Consider the following 14,991-nt stretch of genomic DNA (forward strand, 5'->3'; position numbering starts at 1 on the left):
TGGTACACAACTTACCACACCTTCAGACAAAGTGACCTTACAAGCATGCCTGGTCATGTTTGTAAAGCACCTATCAAACTGCAAGCACATTTTCAAGTGTGTTTCGAAGTTTTATTATAATAAATATACTTGATCGTATGTACATTTTCTGAAACAGCAGTATATACAAACCTTCTATTCATGTTGCAATGTACATTCAACACTGTGCAAGAAAACCCTGAAAAGGAACATGAGCAGGCTTACAGTGAATGGATGCGTTATTAAAAGACTGTGAACATCTCTTCGGTCCCAAGGCTCTCATCAAGCACATTGTGATTTGATGCGGTAAAGTAAGATGCAGGCCTATTGCAATCTGGCTATACAGATTATTATGACGCATTAAAACGGTGCTGAAAGGAGTGTAGAAGAGTGCAGATTTGATAACATCCGACCAGTGTGGTTTGACGAGCAGAGATTAACTGTGCTGGCTTCCACTATAGTTTCAATAAGACAACCATTTTTTAGATGCCCCCCTGTTTGTTTGAGCAGATTTAACTTTTCTGGATGCAAAGCATCAATCCACAGAACATCATGAGAATAGTTAACCGTAGGCTACATTTCTGCTTGAGCTTTTCCACTAATCCACTTGGATTACGTGTTGTTTATATCATCCTGATGGCTAGACTCTGTCACGTAATTTTATGACCTTTTTTCCCACCCTCTTCCAAAAATAAATGGTCCACTGGCCCTCCCCCCAAACATACTTTTTCTACCTCACTCCCATTATTTTCACACTTTGGCTATATTGTTCTAGTACATTTTAGCTTATCTGGTGCAATTTCTCGTCTCTGCCAAATACCTTCACAAATCAAGGAAAGCTTAATAACTTTTCTGTGTCCACATTATTTTTCAAGCCCAAAAAGACGCTCTTTCTCTTTCTTATGGGCCTGCAGAGTCTTACCGCTCCCTGGGCAGCTTCACAGGTTGTCCATCAGGGTGGGCTTTTGGTTAGACAGTTCACATATTGACGACCAAATAGCCTAGAACCAAGGCGACTATAACGATGACAAAGAATCCAATCACCGCGCAGATTGACGCAAAACCAGTCTCCCTGCTCCCTCCGCCACCTTCTTCTTCTTTGGGCTCTTCTTCGCAGATCGAGATGACACCCACTGAGGAATTCCCTACACTCATGTTGGACTTGAGCTCAGCGCCTGCCTCCTGCTTCGCCTCCACGGCCCACGGCGCCACCTGCACCTTCATCTCCATTTCTTCCATCATCTGGCTCACCTGGGTGATCTCGGCCTGTAGGTCTCTGAGGTCTGCCGTGTCGATATTGCTGTCCGCCTCGTACTTCATATTCTGCACGCTCATGGCCCGGGCCGCCACCGTGGTGGTGCTGCCGGTCATCCCTGTCTGGATGAGGTGTCTTGTGGGCACCTTGAGGGGGAAATCCTGTGCTATCTCTAAGGACCTTTTCATGTCCACCTCAAGAAGCTCCATGCAACTAGAGAACAGCACCCACAGGCGCTCGTACTCGGTCCGATCCTCTTTGCTGATGGTCTTATCTTTGAGCAAAGAAGTCAGTTTAGTCCTGTTGGCCACCGCCAGCTCCTGGGCCTTTTTGCGGGTCTTCTTCAGCTCCTCTCGCAGGTTTTGCGAGTCCGAAGTGCTCCCAAGAGCGATGACCAAATGCCTGTAGCAGGCGGTCACTTTGTTCAAAGCGTCCAGCATTGTTTTGCATTCCTCTTTCCCCATGACTGATAAAAAAAAATCTATATCCTTCTTAGAAAATATGAAATGATTAAAAAGGGGGAGCTCTAAACAGCGCGCTTATTCGAACAATGCTTTAGCCACTGACCTCGGTTTAGTTTCCACGGGAGCTCACCAGCCGCTCTCTAAATCCACTCAACGCGCTGGTGAGAGAAAATTCCTCTCTATCCATGCTCCTTCCTGTGCAAGCATATATAGAGAGGGGCTTAGAAAGTAATGCCCCGTAGCCTAAAAGGCTTTAGATTACCTTTGTGTTTTCCAACACGAGATCATACGGCTCCGCAGCCCGTCTCCTGCAGGACGGATGCGAACGTGAAACAATCCAACCACCCTTTTATGAAATTGCGATCCCGATTCAGCCACAGGTGTCACAACATCCGCCTAACCGTTTGCGTAGAGAGCTCGGCGCCTTTTCTCTTCAGCAGCTTAAAATAAATGTTCAAAGAAAATGCGCTGCCGGACAAGTTAGGTTCGCCATTCAGCGTCCGCGAGGAGCAACGCGAGCCATTGTTGTTTTGGTTTGTTTTATCTGCATGAGGAGCTGTCCACTTCAGCACCCGATCGATGATTTTTAAATACCAGTAAGCGCCTTCTGTAGTCACATGTGCACGCACAACAGTGCTATTCAGCGACAGGCAGAGGCAGGGCAGCAAAACAGCTTCACTCCCATTGGTTTTTTTTTCCACACAGGCGTTTGGTTTACATTCTTCATGCTATTGGCTGCTCTGTCCATGATGTGGGCAGAACTGCGATGTCTATCAGCAGGGAAGTCAAATCACAAACACCCTAACTCTCTGACAATACCATGGTCATCAGGGTTCCTGCTTACAGTCGGCTGCACGAGGAAAAATAAAGACCGGTGAACCCAGAGAGGAATGTAAAGTAAATAAATAAAAAAAATTAGATTGTTATTTATATAATTTTTTACTTAAGTTAAACAATCTATACTTTTAGTATGAATTGTTTAAATGAATGGTTCTTTTCTTCCTCTTGGAACTATCCTCAGTCTGTTTCAGTGTTGCCTATTACTTCATCTTCACTGCTGGAGGTTAGGCTAAAGAGCTTTCACTGGTACTCTCTCTCGTTCCCACAGTTCCCTTTCAATGGCCATAAAATAATCAAACTCTGATGCCCTGCAGTATATATATGTGGCTTGTAGACTTCCTGTGTTCTCTGTGTAACAGAGGCTATATTGCCATCAACATAAAAATGCACTGTACTTTCAACTAAGCTGCAATAGTTAGCAGCACACTGATAAATCTACCCTAATCTGTAATGTATGCCTGCCATCACTATGTTAGGAACTCTCCAACTTCTTGGTAAAGCCAATAACTAATAATAATAACTAATCCCATGGCAACAACTCACTGCACTTAGATGTGTAGACATGGTAAGGATGAATTGCTGTAGTTCAAACTAAGCACCAGAATGGAGAATAAAGGGTATTTAAGTGGTTTTAAATGTGGCATGATTTGTAGTGTCAGACAGGTTCCACTGAGTATTTCAGAAACTGCTGATCTACTGAGATTTTCCCCACATAATCATCACTAGGGTTTACAGAGAATGACCCAAAAAAGGGAAATTATCCAACCAGTGACAGTTCTGTGGGTGAAAATGCATTCTTGTTACCAGAGGTCAGAGGTGAATGACCAGACTACTACAGGCTGATGGGAAGACAACAATAACTTAAATAACCACTTGTTACCACCAAGGTTTGCAGAAGAGCATCTTTGATTGCACAACATATTGAACCTTGAAACAGATAGGCTACAGCAGCAGACAGAGCACACTGGGAGCTATTCATGTTAGCTAAGGACAAGGAAGCAAGGTTAGGTTAATTTAGGTTCATTTGTGTGGGCTCATCAAAACAGGAAAACAGAAAACTGGAAAAACATTGGCTGGTCTGACGATTTGATTTCTGCTGCAACACTCAGAGATAGAGTCAGAACTTAGGAATAAATAGCACGAAAGCATGAATCCATCCTGCCTTGTGTCAGTGATTCAGGCTCTTGATGGTGGTGTAATGGTGTGTGAGATATTTTTGGCACACTTTGGGCTGTTTCGTACAAGTTGAGCATTGTTTCAATGCCAACAACTTACCCGAGTATTTCTGCTGACCATGTCCATCCCTTAGTGATCACAGTGTACCAATCATCTAATGGTTGCTTTCAGCAAGATAAAAAAAACATGTAAAAAAAAAAGATCAAATCAAAGTTGTTTTATTTTATTTCATTTACATATATTTGACATGACAATGTGCTCACAGTCAGTGGACCTCAGTCCATTAAATCACCTTTGGGATGCATCATGGATGTGCAGCTGACATCTGCAACAACTGTGTGATGCTATCATATCAATATGAACCAAAATCTCTCACACCATAATCAGTGGAACAAAGAATCAGAAAGTTCTGAAGGTAAAACTGGCTTCCAACCCAAGATTAGCAACATTTTTTCTGATAAAGACATCGGTGAGTGTAGATTGTAGTGGAGGGTGATACATTTGAAAAGCTGCTAAAAAACAAACAAACACTATTGACGATGCTGCACCACCTTTTCATCAGCATATCAAAAATGCATAATTTTGCAATACTAAAAATAACAGAATAAAAAATTACCATCTGGTTGACATGTATTGCACCATTGACTGTCACAGCTGAGTGTGTTCATTGAACCTGATGTGTAATCAGGTTCAATGAACACTGAAAGCAAACCCAAAACAAACTGATGATACCCTGATACCAAAAGATCTTTCATACACTGACTAAACCTTCAGTCATATGTTCCTATAAAAAGATAAAACACTTTGTTTCTCCTTGTGTGTTGTTCCATGTGATTTTAAAGCTACGCCGATGTGATTATGAGACACAGGTTTGCGGAAATAGTATTCAGTTTTTCTCTTGCCATTTTTTTTTTCAGTTTTATAAGTGTGGTAAAAGTGGATAATTTGTGGGTTGTCACCACAGCTGCCTGCACACTGGGAGGAGGCCTGTTGTTGCACACAGTACTGGATGGATAATGTGTTGTTTAGTTGGCTCCTGCTGTGTTGAGAGATGAGAGGCACATAAGGCTGAGTGGTATTTGCCTGCTTTGCTCTTTTTGCATTATTCAAGCGGATGGGGCCTAATGATCCAGTGACTACAGTGCAAAGCTAATGGACTGGAGTGCAGTGAATGCCTGAGGAACTGAGTGAGAGGCTTATTGTTCGTTTCACATAAAATGACATCTGCTGTGGCATGGGAATTGATTTCTTCTGTTCAATTTATTCCTAGTTTGAATCCATTTTTGCTCATATCACTCATTAAAAACATTATGCATGCCCGCCCCTCATATTTGATGCTTTATAAGGTAACTGTGTACTAAAACCTGCAGATCACCATCCCAAGATTACAATATGTGGCTCTGCTGTAAACTGCACTGTTTAATATATTTAAAGTGCTGGTAGCCATTTCAGCACTTTCTGACTAATAACAAATATCTTGGTTGAGTCAGATGATCTTGGCAAATGGATCGTCTTTCCTTTCATGAATATGTTTCCATGGCTACCTCTCACCTCTTACTACTCTTCAGTTATTTTTCTCCAAGGTATTTCATTGCTCTGAGATGTCATCTTTCACTTTGTGCATTTAAAGTTACAAATCAGTTGTTTTCTGTTGTTTATTTCATGTTCTCATGAAATTCCTTAAGGAGCTAACTTTTACACAGACTAAACAAATAACTCAGTTTCAATTTTCATTTCATGCGCTTTCATTAATTTATTTTGAGCTTGAATTTAAAGTGTAAAAAAATAATTAAAAATATAGGAATTCATTCAAAGATTAAAGACCATATGAATTCCCAATAAACGTATAACTGGGCTAATGTAGACTTTATTACCTTTATAAATAACTGATGAAACGCTAAAGTAAGTCGGACTTGCAGGATTAGAAAATTGGCCATAGTCTCTGTCTGTCTACCTCTCTGTCTTTCTCCTCTCCTGTAAAAAGGTTGCTGATAAGCTGTTGTGTTAGATTCAAGTGATGAGTCAGACATGCAGTGGTCTGATTGCTCTCAGTGCCAACACATGATGGAAAACTCCATTTTTGATTTCCACAGGATTTTTGTTTGCACAGGACAGTAAAATGATATAGAACTCTCCAGATATTACTGTTGTTTTTACACAGATTATCGAAGAAATAAAGAAATACCCCCAAATCTCTGTTTGTGTAACAATGCATTATGAGTACATCATTAGATCATTTACACTGATATAGATCCCAAAGAATATGACACATATAGCAAGTTTGTTTAGCCTGGAAGAGCTACAGTGATGCACTAAGTACACACCATGATTCAGTAGCTTTTAGAACTACCTTTAGCTCCAGTACACTGAGTTGCTTTCTGTGTAACTTTATCTCTCAGATCATTGTGGATGAATTTTGACACACTCTTCTTTACAGTGTTGCTTCTTCCTCTCAAGGTCCTGCCACAACATTTCATTCAGGTTGAAATCTAGACTTTGACTGGGCCATTACAACATCTTGATTGTTTTCTTTTTCAGTCCCTCTGTTGTAGAGTTGATGTTTTGTTTGGGATAATTGTCGTGTTAGATGACCTAATTTTGAAAGTGCTTTAGCTGTCAGAGAGATGACCACACATTTGACTCTTTAATACTTGGTACACAAGGGACTTCATGGTTGACTCACTGACCGTCTTGTGGCTGCAAAATAAGCCCAACTCTACACCCCTGCACCACTGTGCTGACAGTTGGTATGAGGTGTTTGTGCTGACATGCTGTATTTGGTTTTTGCCAAATGTGGCACTGTGCTTCATGGCCACAAATCTCCATTTTGATCTCATTCTTTCAAATGATGTTTGAATAGATGTATGAGTGTGTATTTGCCAGGGTACTTGGCAGGAAGGTTGTTCCAGGCTTTTTAAAAAAATTGCCATCTTTCCTTTTTGGATCCATGTGTCCTCCGGTGCTTCTGTCTCTTTATGTAGTCCAAATATCAATCTTTGATGTTGAGTTCAGGGTATTGTGGAGTCTTGTTCTTCTTGTGATTCTTGTGTTGCTGCACAATGAATTTAAAAGAAAAACCCCAAAGGTATTACTGCACTGAATAAGAACATAAACAGCTGAAAGCAAAAATGATATTTGCATTGGCTTTAAAGAAAGTCTCAACCTTGCAACTATCTTCATATTATATGCTTATGTTATATACCTAAATGAAATAGGTAAAACTGGCATATTTGACATGATTTTTATCACTAAAAAGTAAATACATCAAAATGTCATATTACAAAAGTATTTAGTCACTTGATTCAGTACTGGCAGCTTTGAGTGTGGTTTTGACAACTGGGTTTAGACAGGAAGTGCCTCTTAGTTTCTCTCTTCAGAGTTCTGCAGAGTTGTTCTACAGGCTGTAATTGTGGGCCTTGGCTAGGTTGCTCAGGGACAGTAAGACAGTCGTCCTGAAGTCACTCCAGTATTGTCTTGGCTACATGCCTCAGCTCATTGTGGTACTAAAAGCTGAACCATTGCCCCAGTCTTAGGTCCAGGTTCTCTCTGTGCTGCACTGAGCCTTTAATGAGTCCCTCTGTCTGGGAAATTTGCCTCTTATGCTTTATCTCTGACAGGCTCTATAAGAAGTGTCATTTACCTTTTCTTAAACTAAACCAAGTAGCCTATACAAACTGTGAAAGGAAAAAACACGCACACATACACAACATAAAACAAACTTCCATAAGGCAAAATTATCCCATTAGCAGAATTCACCAAAAAAAAAAAAAATGTCTAAACAATGTCAAACTTGTTTTCCATGGAGATTATTAGTTTTTAGTATATGATAGCATTCAGATGCTAAATTACTCCATTTTTCAATGGAGTAATTTTATATAAAATAAAATATAGTATATATGGAATGTTTAACTGAGAAATTTCATGCACCAAGAGCTAAGCATTAAAATAAGAGGCTCAAGAGGTTAAAAAGAGGAGGACTTTAAAAGGGAGGAAAACATCTTAGTGTGTAAAGGAGACACAAATGATGCTATAACATGATACAAATTCTATAATCCAGATTAGCAGTTTCCTACAGGTCCTGGGATTAGCAGTATAATGCTCACTAATGTATCTTTTGAAGAACACTGATCTGTCTCTCTTGCATTTTCGTCATATGGAATCAATGGTTTTAGGGAGGAAATGGAGGCCTCTGATGCTTACTACACTTTGTGTGAGATGATGGTTAAAAGAGGACAGACATAAACACGGTTTCCCCCTGATCTCTGATACTCTGACCAAACACATTAGAAGACTCTAACGTCTGTAAGCCCTTTGATAATCCCAGTAAAAAGCTCCAGCACTACCTGATATTTCCCAAATGACCAAATATGCTTTCTAGTTACAGCCAGCTTTAAGTTTACACTAGTGCAGTCATCAATGTGACTGCTTTTGTTAACACTTAAGTGACATCCTATTCTTAGTCTGTGGGGTTTAACATGATGTTGGCCCACCCTTTGCAGATATAACAGTTTCAGCTCTTCTGAGAAGTCTTTCCACGAGGTTTAGGAGTGTGTTTACGAGAATTTGCATTTTTGGACTGGCTCTCAGTCTCCTATCTAATTCATAACAAAGGTGTTCTCTCAGATTGAGGTACTCTGTGCAAGACAGTCAAGTTTTTCCACACTAAACTCACGCATCCATATCTTTATGGGCCTTCTTGTGCGCTGATGTGCAGTTCCCAGTTCCAAAACTGTTCCCAGAAAGATGTAAGTGTGAATTTGTCCAAAATGTCTTGGTATGCTGAAGCATTAAGAGTCCTTTACAATGGAACTAAGGAGCAAAGCCCAATACCTGAGAAAAAAAACTCCATTGTCAGGTTCCCTTCTCTTCCTGGCTTGAGATGTCCTTCCGTCTTTCTCTCTCTCACACTCTTTGTTTCTCTCAGTTCTGCGTTGTCTTCCAGAGGTAGATTGTTTTACTACTCTTTGCTGCGGTGATCACATACCTGAATTCAGCAACCAATCACACACCTGCAGGTTGCCAGACCAATTATACTCTGGCTACTGGAAGCTGGAGATTCTCTTCAACTGACACCAGATCATTGCACTGTTAAACAAGCTCAGCTCACCTTCCAATCAGTATTGCAAGAATCAGTGTTTGTGCGTTTCTTTCCCTCTTTCCCTCTCTGTCCAGAGCTCTTTCAATGCAGAGTGGAAAAGGGGATATTAGACCAGCATGGGAGAGTAGCTCAATGAAGACAAGAACGCTTATGGGGGATAACTTTGCAGTCACCACCTAAGAACCTGTCTTGAACACTGTATCATAATAAACTTTTTTTGTTCAACTTACCTCTGTGCTCTCCACTTTATACCAGGATACCCACGGACTTAACACCTACACCATGATCCCCTCTAAACCAAACCTTACTTTTAGCACACAAGTACTGTTCCTCTGGCAACCACCAAACCCAGACTCATCCATTGGTTTGCCAGATAGAGAAATGTGATATGTCACTTCAGAGAGCACATCTCAACCACTCTACAGTCCAGTGGCACCAAACTTTATACTACTCTATCCTAAACTTTGCATTGGGACAATTGTTATTGCCAATTGAATTGGCACTATACAAATAAAATTGAACTATATATATATTTAAGAAGATATTTATAATCCTTTTCTGATAACATCCTTACAGAAAATCTCAGGAAAAGTCCTTCTAGACTGTATTATCCAGGTGAGCTTGTATGTCGTCACGATATCATCTCTAAAATCCACTTAACGACCACTCATTTCATTGCTTTATAGAATGACAAGGGTCTTACACACCCATGTAGCCCTATACTCATTTGAGCTTCTTCTTTTTTTTTTAAACTTTGCAGCTTTGTCTTTTAATAGCTTCCAACATTTGGCATAGAAGAAGGTGGAAAATAAAAGCTGTATGCAGAATTAGGAAGATTCAGTCACTTAGAAAAAGAGGCAGAGCACAGAGGGGAATAAAAAGCAGAGAAAGAGGAAGTCTGTCTTTGTTGAATTATAGATGGACCTTATCCACTATGTGGCCTCTTACACACATAGCATGCAGCAGTGGAGTGAACTGTGAGTCATGCCTCAACTCCACAAAGATCTCCACTCAACCTTGACTTTCAAATATATACACACACAAAGACTGAGTGTCTGAGGACACTATATTGATTTGCAGTGATGTAAGACAGACTTATCCCAGCCCCTAGCTCTAACCTAAATGTAACCTAATTAACCCGCGTAGGCTTTAGTGTGGGTTTTGTTTAGACCATATGGTAAATAGACACATTTTGAGAAACTGAAAGAGCTTTCCTGTGATAGATTGGTGAACTGCATGTATAAAAGTATAGTTGGATGATGGATGGATGATTTGGAATAATTGAAGTTCTTCTAAATCAATGTTCCAAAGAGACAAGGTGGATGTTAACTTAACCCAGACCCTTTTTCATAACACCCTGATGGATGTTACAAACTCAAACCAAGCCATGCCCTTGCAAAGATTTTTATTTAAACTGTTTTATTTCAGTAATCATGTTACATGTGTTTGTACCTGGTTCTGTCTCACTGCTGTTTATAGGTGCATTTCTTCAGTATATCAAGTTTATTTTAATGATTTTCTTTGTTGCATTTATTTATGATGTTGCCAAATACAGTAATCCAGTACTGCTGTACTGCTGTTTTAAAATGTGCTGCATAGTAAATTTGATTAGATTTTCATACCAAAAAGAAAGATGAGACCCTAGAAGCCATGTGCTTCTAGGGTCTCATCCCTAGAAGCACATCTTACTCGCTCCCTATGAAAATGATAGCCAAGCTTACCTTAAAAGCCCTCATACAAAGTTTGCATTGATCGCTGCCAGTGTAAAGCAACATTTATTAAAGAAGGGATATATGTGACTATGTGAGGCTGTGGCTGAAACTGGCTAAACTTTAAAAGAAAAAAATGCTTTTTCTTTCCTAAAGATGCAGTCATCATTCAAACTAGTTGCAGTCACATGCTGGGGAGCTGCTGATCTTCTCATTTAACTTTCCATTACAGAAGAAGTAAGCGTGTTTCCTTGAAGTGTTTACCGCATAGACTCTGAGAAAAAAAGGCCTACATTCCCTTAGCTAGAAAATATTATACAATGGCAGCCTTTAAAGGACAAGTATATTTTTTAAGTTGAGGGCAGTCAGTAAGCCTCACTAGTTTGTAACACAAGATAACATGTTTACCTGGACAACTGAGATGAGCCAGAAGATCCAATAGCATTTGCCGCGTCACATCAAGGCAAACTTCAGAAAACTCTGAGGTATGGCAAGCTTTAAAAGTGATATATTTGGAGAATAGTGTCAGCAGAGGAAATGAAGATGCAGGTCATTTGCTTTGCATGCTAAAGATTTGAATCAGTTTTCTGAAATTAATTTTGCATCAGCCCTTTTTTCATTCGTATTGCTTCTTGTCATTCTCCACTTCATAGTATCTGATAAAAACATATTAAAACAAGCGGTCCATCCAGCCTGTCATCCTGTGGCTTGCATGTGAAGGAGGTACTTGTTTATCCTTAGCTCCCCTCTCTGGAGCATTAATGTCATCCATTGTACATGTGTCTTTTTGCAGAAAATAGAACAGTACGATGAATGGAGGAAACAACAGGTGCATTAAGGAGATGTCCTCCACTGGGCTCTTAAAAGATATTCAGCTCTGCAAAAACATACTATAGAAGGTTTACATAGTTAATGAGAGAAATACATTAGTGACCTTTAAAAACGCTGAAGTGTTGCTTATTCATAACACTCCTCTTGGCGTCATTTACTGAATGTGCATATTCCAAATAAACCATACGAGCAGAGCTGATGGCCTGCAGGGGGGAAGGGTCATGACCTGTTTGTGCTCTTGCAGTTTTAGAAAAGCAAACAGATTTCCAGAGTCAGAAAATCCCTTCTAAAAGGCTTCTAGGATTTGTGTGGTGAAGGTGGGTGCAGCAGAGATAAGCCTTTGGAAAAGTCAGAGGCCATTCCATCTAAAGACTGTGTATAAAGTCTGCGTTTCACCTTGACCTGGGTCACTTTATATGATATCGTGGAGCATTTAATGTCCATTACTATGTCTGTTTCAATCATATTTAGAAGAAGACCTCATACATTTTTCTGTTGTAGATTTATTTAGCGTGATACTTGTGTACACTCACAACCAGATTACCTACTGGCAATAATAAACATCCAGTGTACTCTCATGTATTTACTGAAACAGGAAAAAGAAAGATAAAGGTATCTTAATTTATTTTATGTGGTCGCTAATATAATAAAAGTGACCAAACATTCAAAAAAAAAAGAGGAAAAAAAGGCCAAACCCATTTCAGAAATGTTTCCAGCAGTTTTATGGTGCTAAAAAGATTACTTTGCTTCATTCAGCCATGCTTCACAGAGGTCATGAGAATGACCAGGTCATGGGAAATGCATTGAATTGTATTTATCTCCTTTACCTCAGTTTGTTGAACAAATCTTGTTCTTTTAATTTCATTAAGCAGGCCAATCTACCCCTTTAATGGAGGGCTAAGCTGGTCTCCTGTACTGGAGACTGAATATAACCAAGGTGGCAATATTAGTGTTCTTGAGATTAGCTAAATCAAGTCTTACTTCATCTAGTACTCTAAATACTACGATCTAGCATTTTATTACACCGTGCATCTACTCTCCACTGTATTTTCCTCCTCCTTTTCTACCACAAGTAGATTGCTGACCATCTACCATCAACACCAAAGGATTTTCCTCTGAGGGTTCTCTCTTTAACTCTTTTTTCTTAATAAGACATTAATCTTCAGTTATGAGTCTCTTCTCTTACGGTAACTCAGGGTCAGTTGCCTTGGCACAGAATAAGCTTTGCAATGAGAAAATGTCTAAACAATGACTAGAAATATGGAGTTTATATCTTATACAAGAGGTGAATGTATAGCCATGTGACATCACTAAATGTGATATGAAATGTGACAGAGAAACTGAAACACTCATAAAGTAGCAATAAGCACAAAGTAGGTCCAACATGAGGATGCTTTATTGCCCCTTTTCACTCTAATGAGGACTAAACATTGGAAAAAATTGTGCTGTTCTTAGTAAGATGTTAAAGTTGGAAACAATTTATTGAGCTCATAGGTCAAGGAAGTCAACTTGCAGCCAAAGGATTTGCCTCTTGGCCATAAGAAAGAATGCAATTTTCAGGCTTCACTTTTTGGACATAGATGTTATTATAAATGGTCCTCTGTGTGCGTATTTTCTACAAACATCTTAGGTTACAAAATTTGCACCATTCAGCTCCGTTACAAGTTTATTAAAGTGTTAGATTTATTTCTGAAAATACTGACCGGCAGCCAAGCAAAAAAAAAAAGAAAAAAAAAGGGGGGGGGGGGTGTCCAATATAAAACTAACCCTCTTTCTGAATCTGTATTTTTTTTTTTCTTAAACACACAAAAAATATACTGTGCTAAGTACTGAGTTTGGGGCATAAAACTGACAGATTTCCCCTTGAAACAATGAAACAAAGCAGGTCTTGTAGTTGTGTGTGTATATGTTCATCTAAGACAGCTGGCTGCTGCTGGTAACTTTCTGTAGGAATGAGAGCAGTCTTAAACTTCCTCTTACTGCAGCAAGAAACAGAATAAATATAGTTGCAAGCTGTTGAATTATTCCCTTGAGAAATGTGATTAAAGTGATTTCCCTCTGGTTTTCAAAGGAATTTCCTTCCTTGTGTCATGCCGTGCTGAAGTATTTATATGCACAATTATGCTAACTTAATCCTTAACCAACCACAAAAATTAATATATAATTTGGATGCATCTGGTAGAAACCCAACAAGTGAGATTACCCAGATGGGGCTTCTTCTCCAGGACAAATCTAAATAAGGTTTTTTCAATGTCTGCGTAAATGCATCAGTCTGGAGCTGTTCTATAGACTCTTGTTTCTATTCTCTGTTTTGCTTGTTCCTTCTTTCTCTCTCTCATTTGCCTTTTTTTCTCCTCTCACCCCTTGAGAAGTAACTCAAGCCTTCAATTCTGTTTTCCTCTGTTTATTCCTGCAGCAATATACACACACACACACACACACTGACAAGAGGACCACCTAGAGTCACATCACGCACTCACTTCAAACCACTCAGGGCTCCACTCGTCTTTGCTTCACTTCATTTCACTCAAAAGTCAGCATGTTAACAAAGGACAGCGGAGGCGACTGCACCAAAATAATAATGGGTACTGCAACCCATAGGCTCCCATTGGGAGAGTTTATTTGTTACATGATCACTTGACATTCATTATTTAATTGGATGCAAGACTCCTGAATACATCAAGAGTTCAAATCAAACAACCCCCTCTTCCCACAGTTTCTATTCACAGTCTCTAATGCCTTTATAGGACATCAATGTTTTGTGAGATGCACATGAGGCATGAAGAGCCGTTTGGAGAATGCAGCACACAATTTAAATATATCCACAGTAGTTGCTCCTTTGGAAGTCAGTCAGATGCTCATCTAGCCGTAATGGAGAGAGAAGCAGTTCTGGAAATGGAAAGAGCTTCAGTCCCCAAATTCAGCCTTTAAGCTGCTTTAGAGGATTGCTGGGTATTTTTTTCTCTCCCTCGCTCTAAAACAGACTGCCAATATTGGCTCTAAACCAGAATGGGAGAGGGCAGACTCCCTGAGCTTTCACTGTGCAGTTGCACAGGGCAGAGAAGGGCCAAGCTGCTTTGTCTTGGCTTTGTAATCCACTCTTGGGTGACACGTGACGGCAGAGACTTCTGCCAGTAAGGTGTTGCCTCTCCCTGCTGTACACCCTGCTGTAAGAAGGGTGCACCTGACCTCAGCTGACCAGATTTAGTGAGTTTGTTTTGAGAGAGATTTCCCAGACAAGTCAGAGTTTTATTACAGTATTCATCCTCTTTTTTCTAAATACATATGTGCATGTTGATCAAGGTTGAGTTACAAGAGCATCCTCAACTTCAGACTGATTTTAAAGGTATCCATGCAACAAAAGTGTATGCATAGTTGTTTAATTGTGCAGAGTTTTAAACAGTGTTGACCTTACTCACTGGAGTAAGTGGCATAAAAATTGGGTACTTCAAAAAGTAGGAAAGATACACCTTAAAGCCTCATGCTGTTATAAGGTTTTTGTGGGCAAGCATTTGATAAAGATCTGCAGAAATATAAAGTAAATTTCTAAAGCACCAGTATGGTCCCTGAATGCAATTCAGCTGAGATGAATAATGAAAA

The 14,991-nt window shown here is 39.7% G+C and overlaps 1 protein-coding gene across 1 annotated transcript; it reads right to left on the reverse strand.

Annotated features, from left to right (window-relative positions):
* Nucleotides 1–104: 104 nt before the first annotated feature.
* On the reverse strand, nucleotides 105–2,425 carry LOC146718461 (regulator of G protein signaling 9-binding protein). Its single transcript, XM_085436335.1, has one exon. The coding sequence runs from the start codon at nucleotides 1,735–1,737 to the stop codon at nucleotides 997–999; it is 741 nt and encodes a 246-aa protein (XP_085292461.1). The 5' UTR covers nucleotides 1,738–2,425; the 3' UTR covers nucleotides 105–996.
* Between the last annotated feature and the right edge of the window lie 12,566 nt (nucleotides 2,426–14,991).

Source organism: Copadichromis virginalis, linkage group LG1 (genome assembly GCF_057382275.1).
Source record: "Copadichromis virginalis isolate Kocher_CV1m ecotype Utaka linkage group LG1, C_Virginalis_male_GT1.1, whole genome shotgun sequence".
Classification (NCBI taxonomy): Eukaryota; Metazoa; Chordata; class Actinopteri; order Cichliformes; family Cichlidae; genus Copadichromis; species Copadichromis virginalis.

Bases quoted from the DNA above. Each gene is read 5' to 3' on its own strand.
- LOC146718461 (XM_085436335.1), bottom strand. From the start codon at position 1,737: ATGGGGAAAGAGGAATGCAAAACAATGCTGGACGCTTTGAACAAAGTG.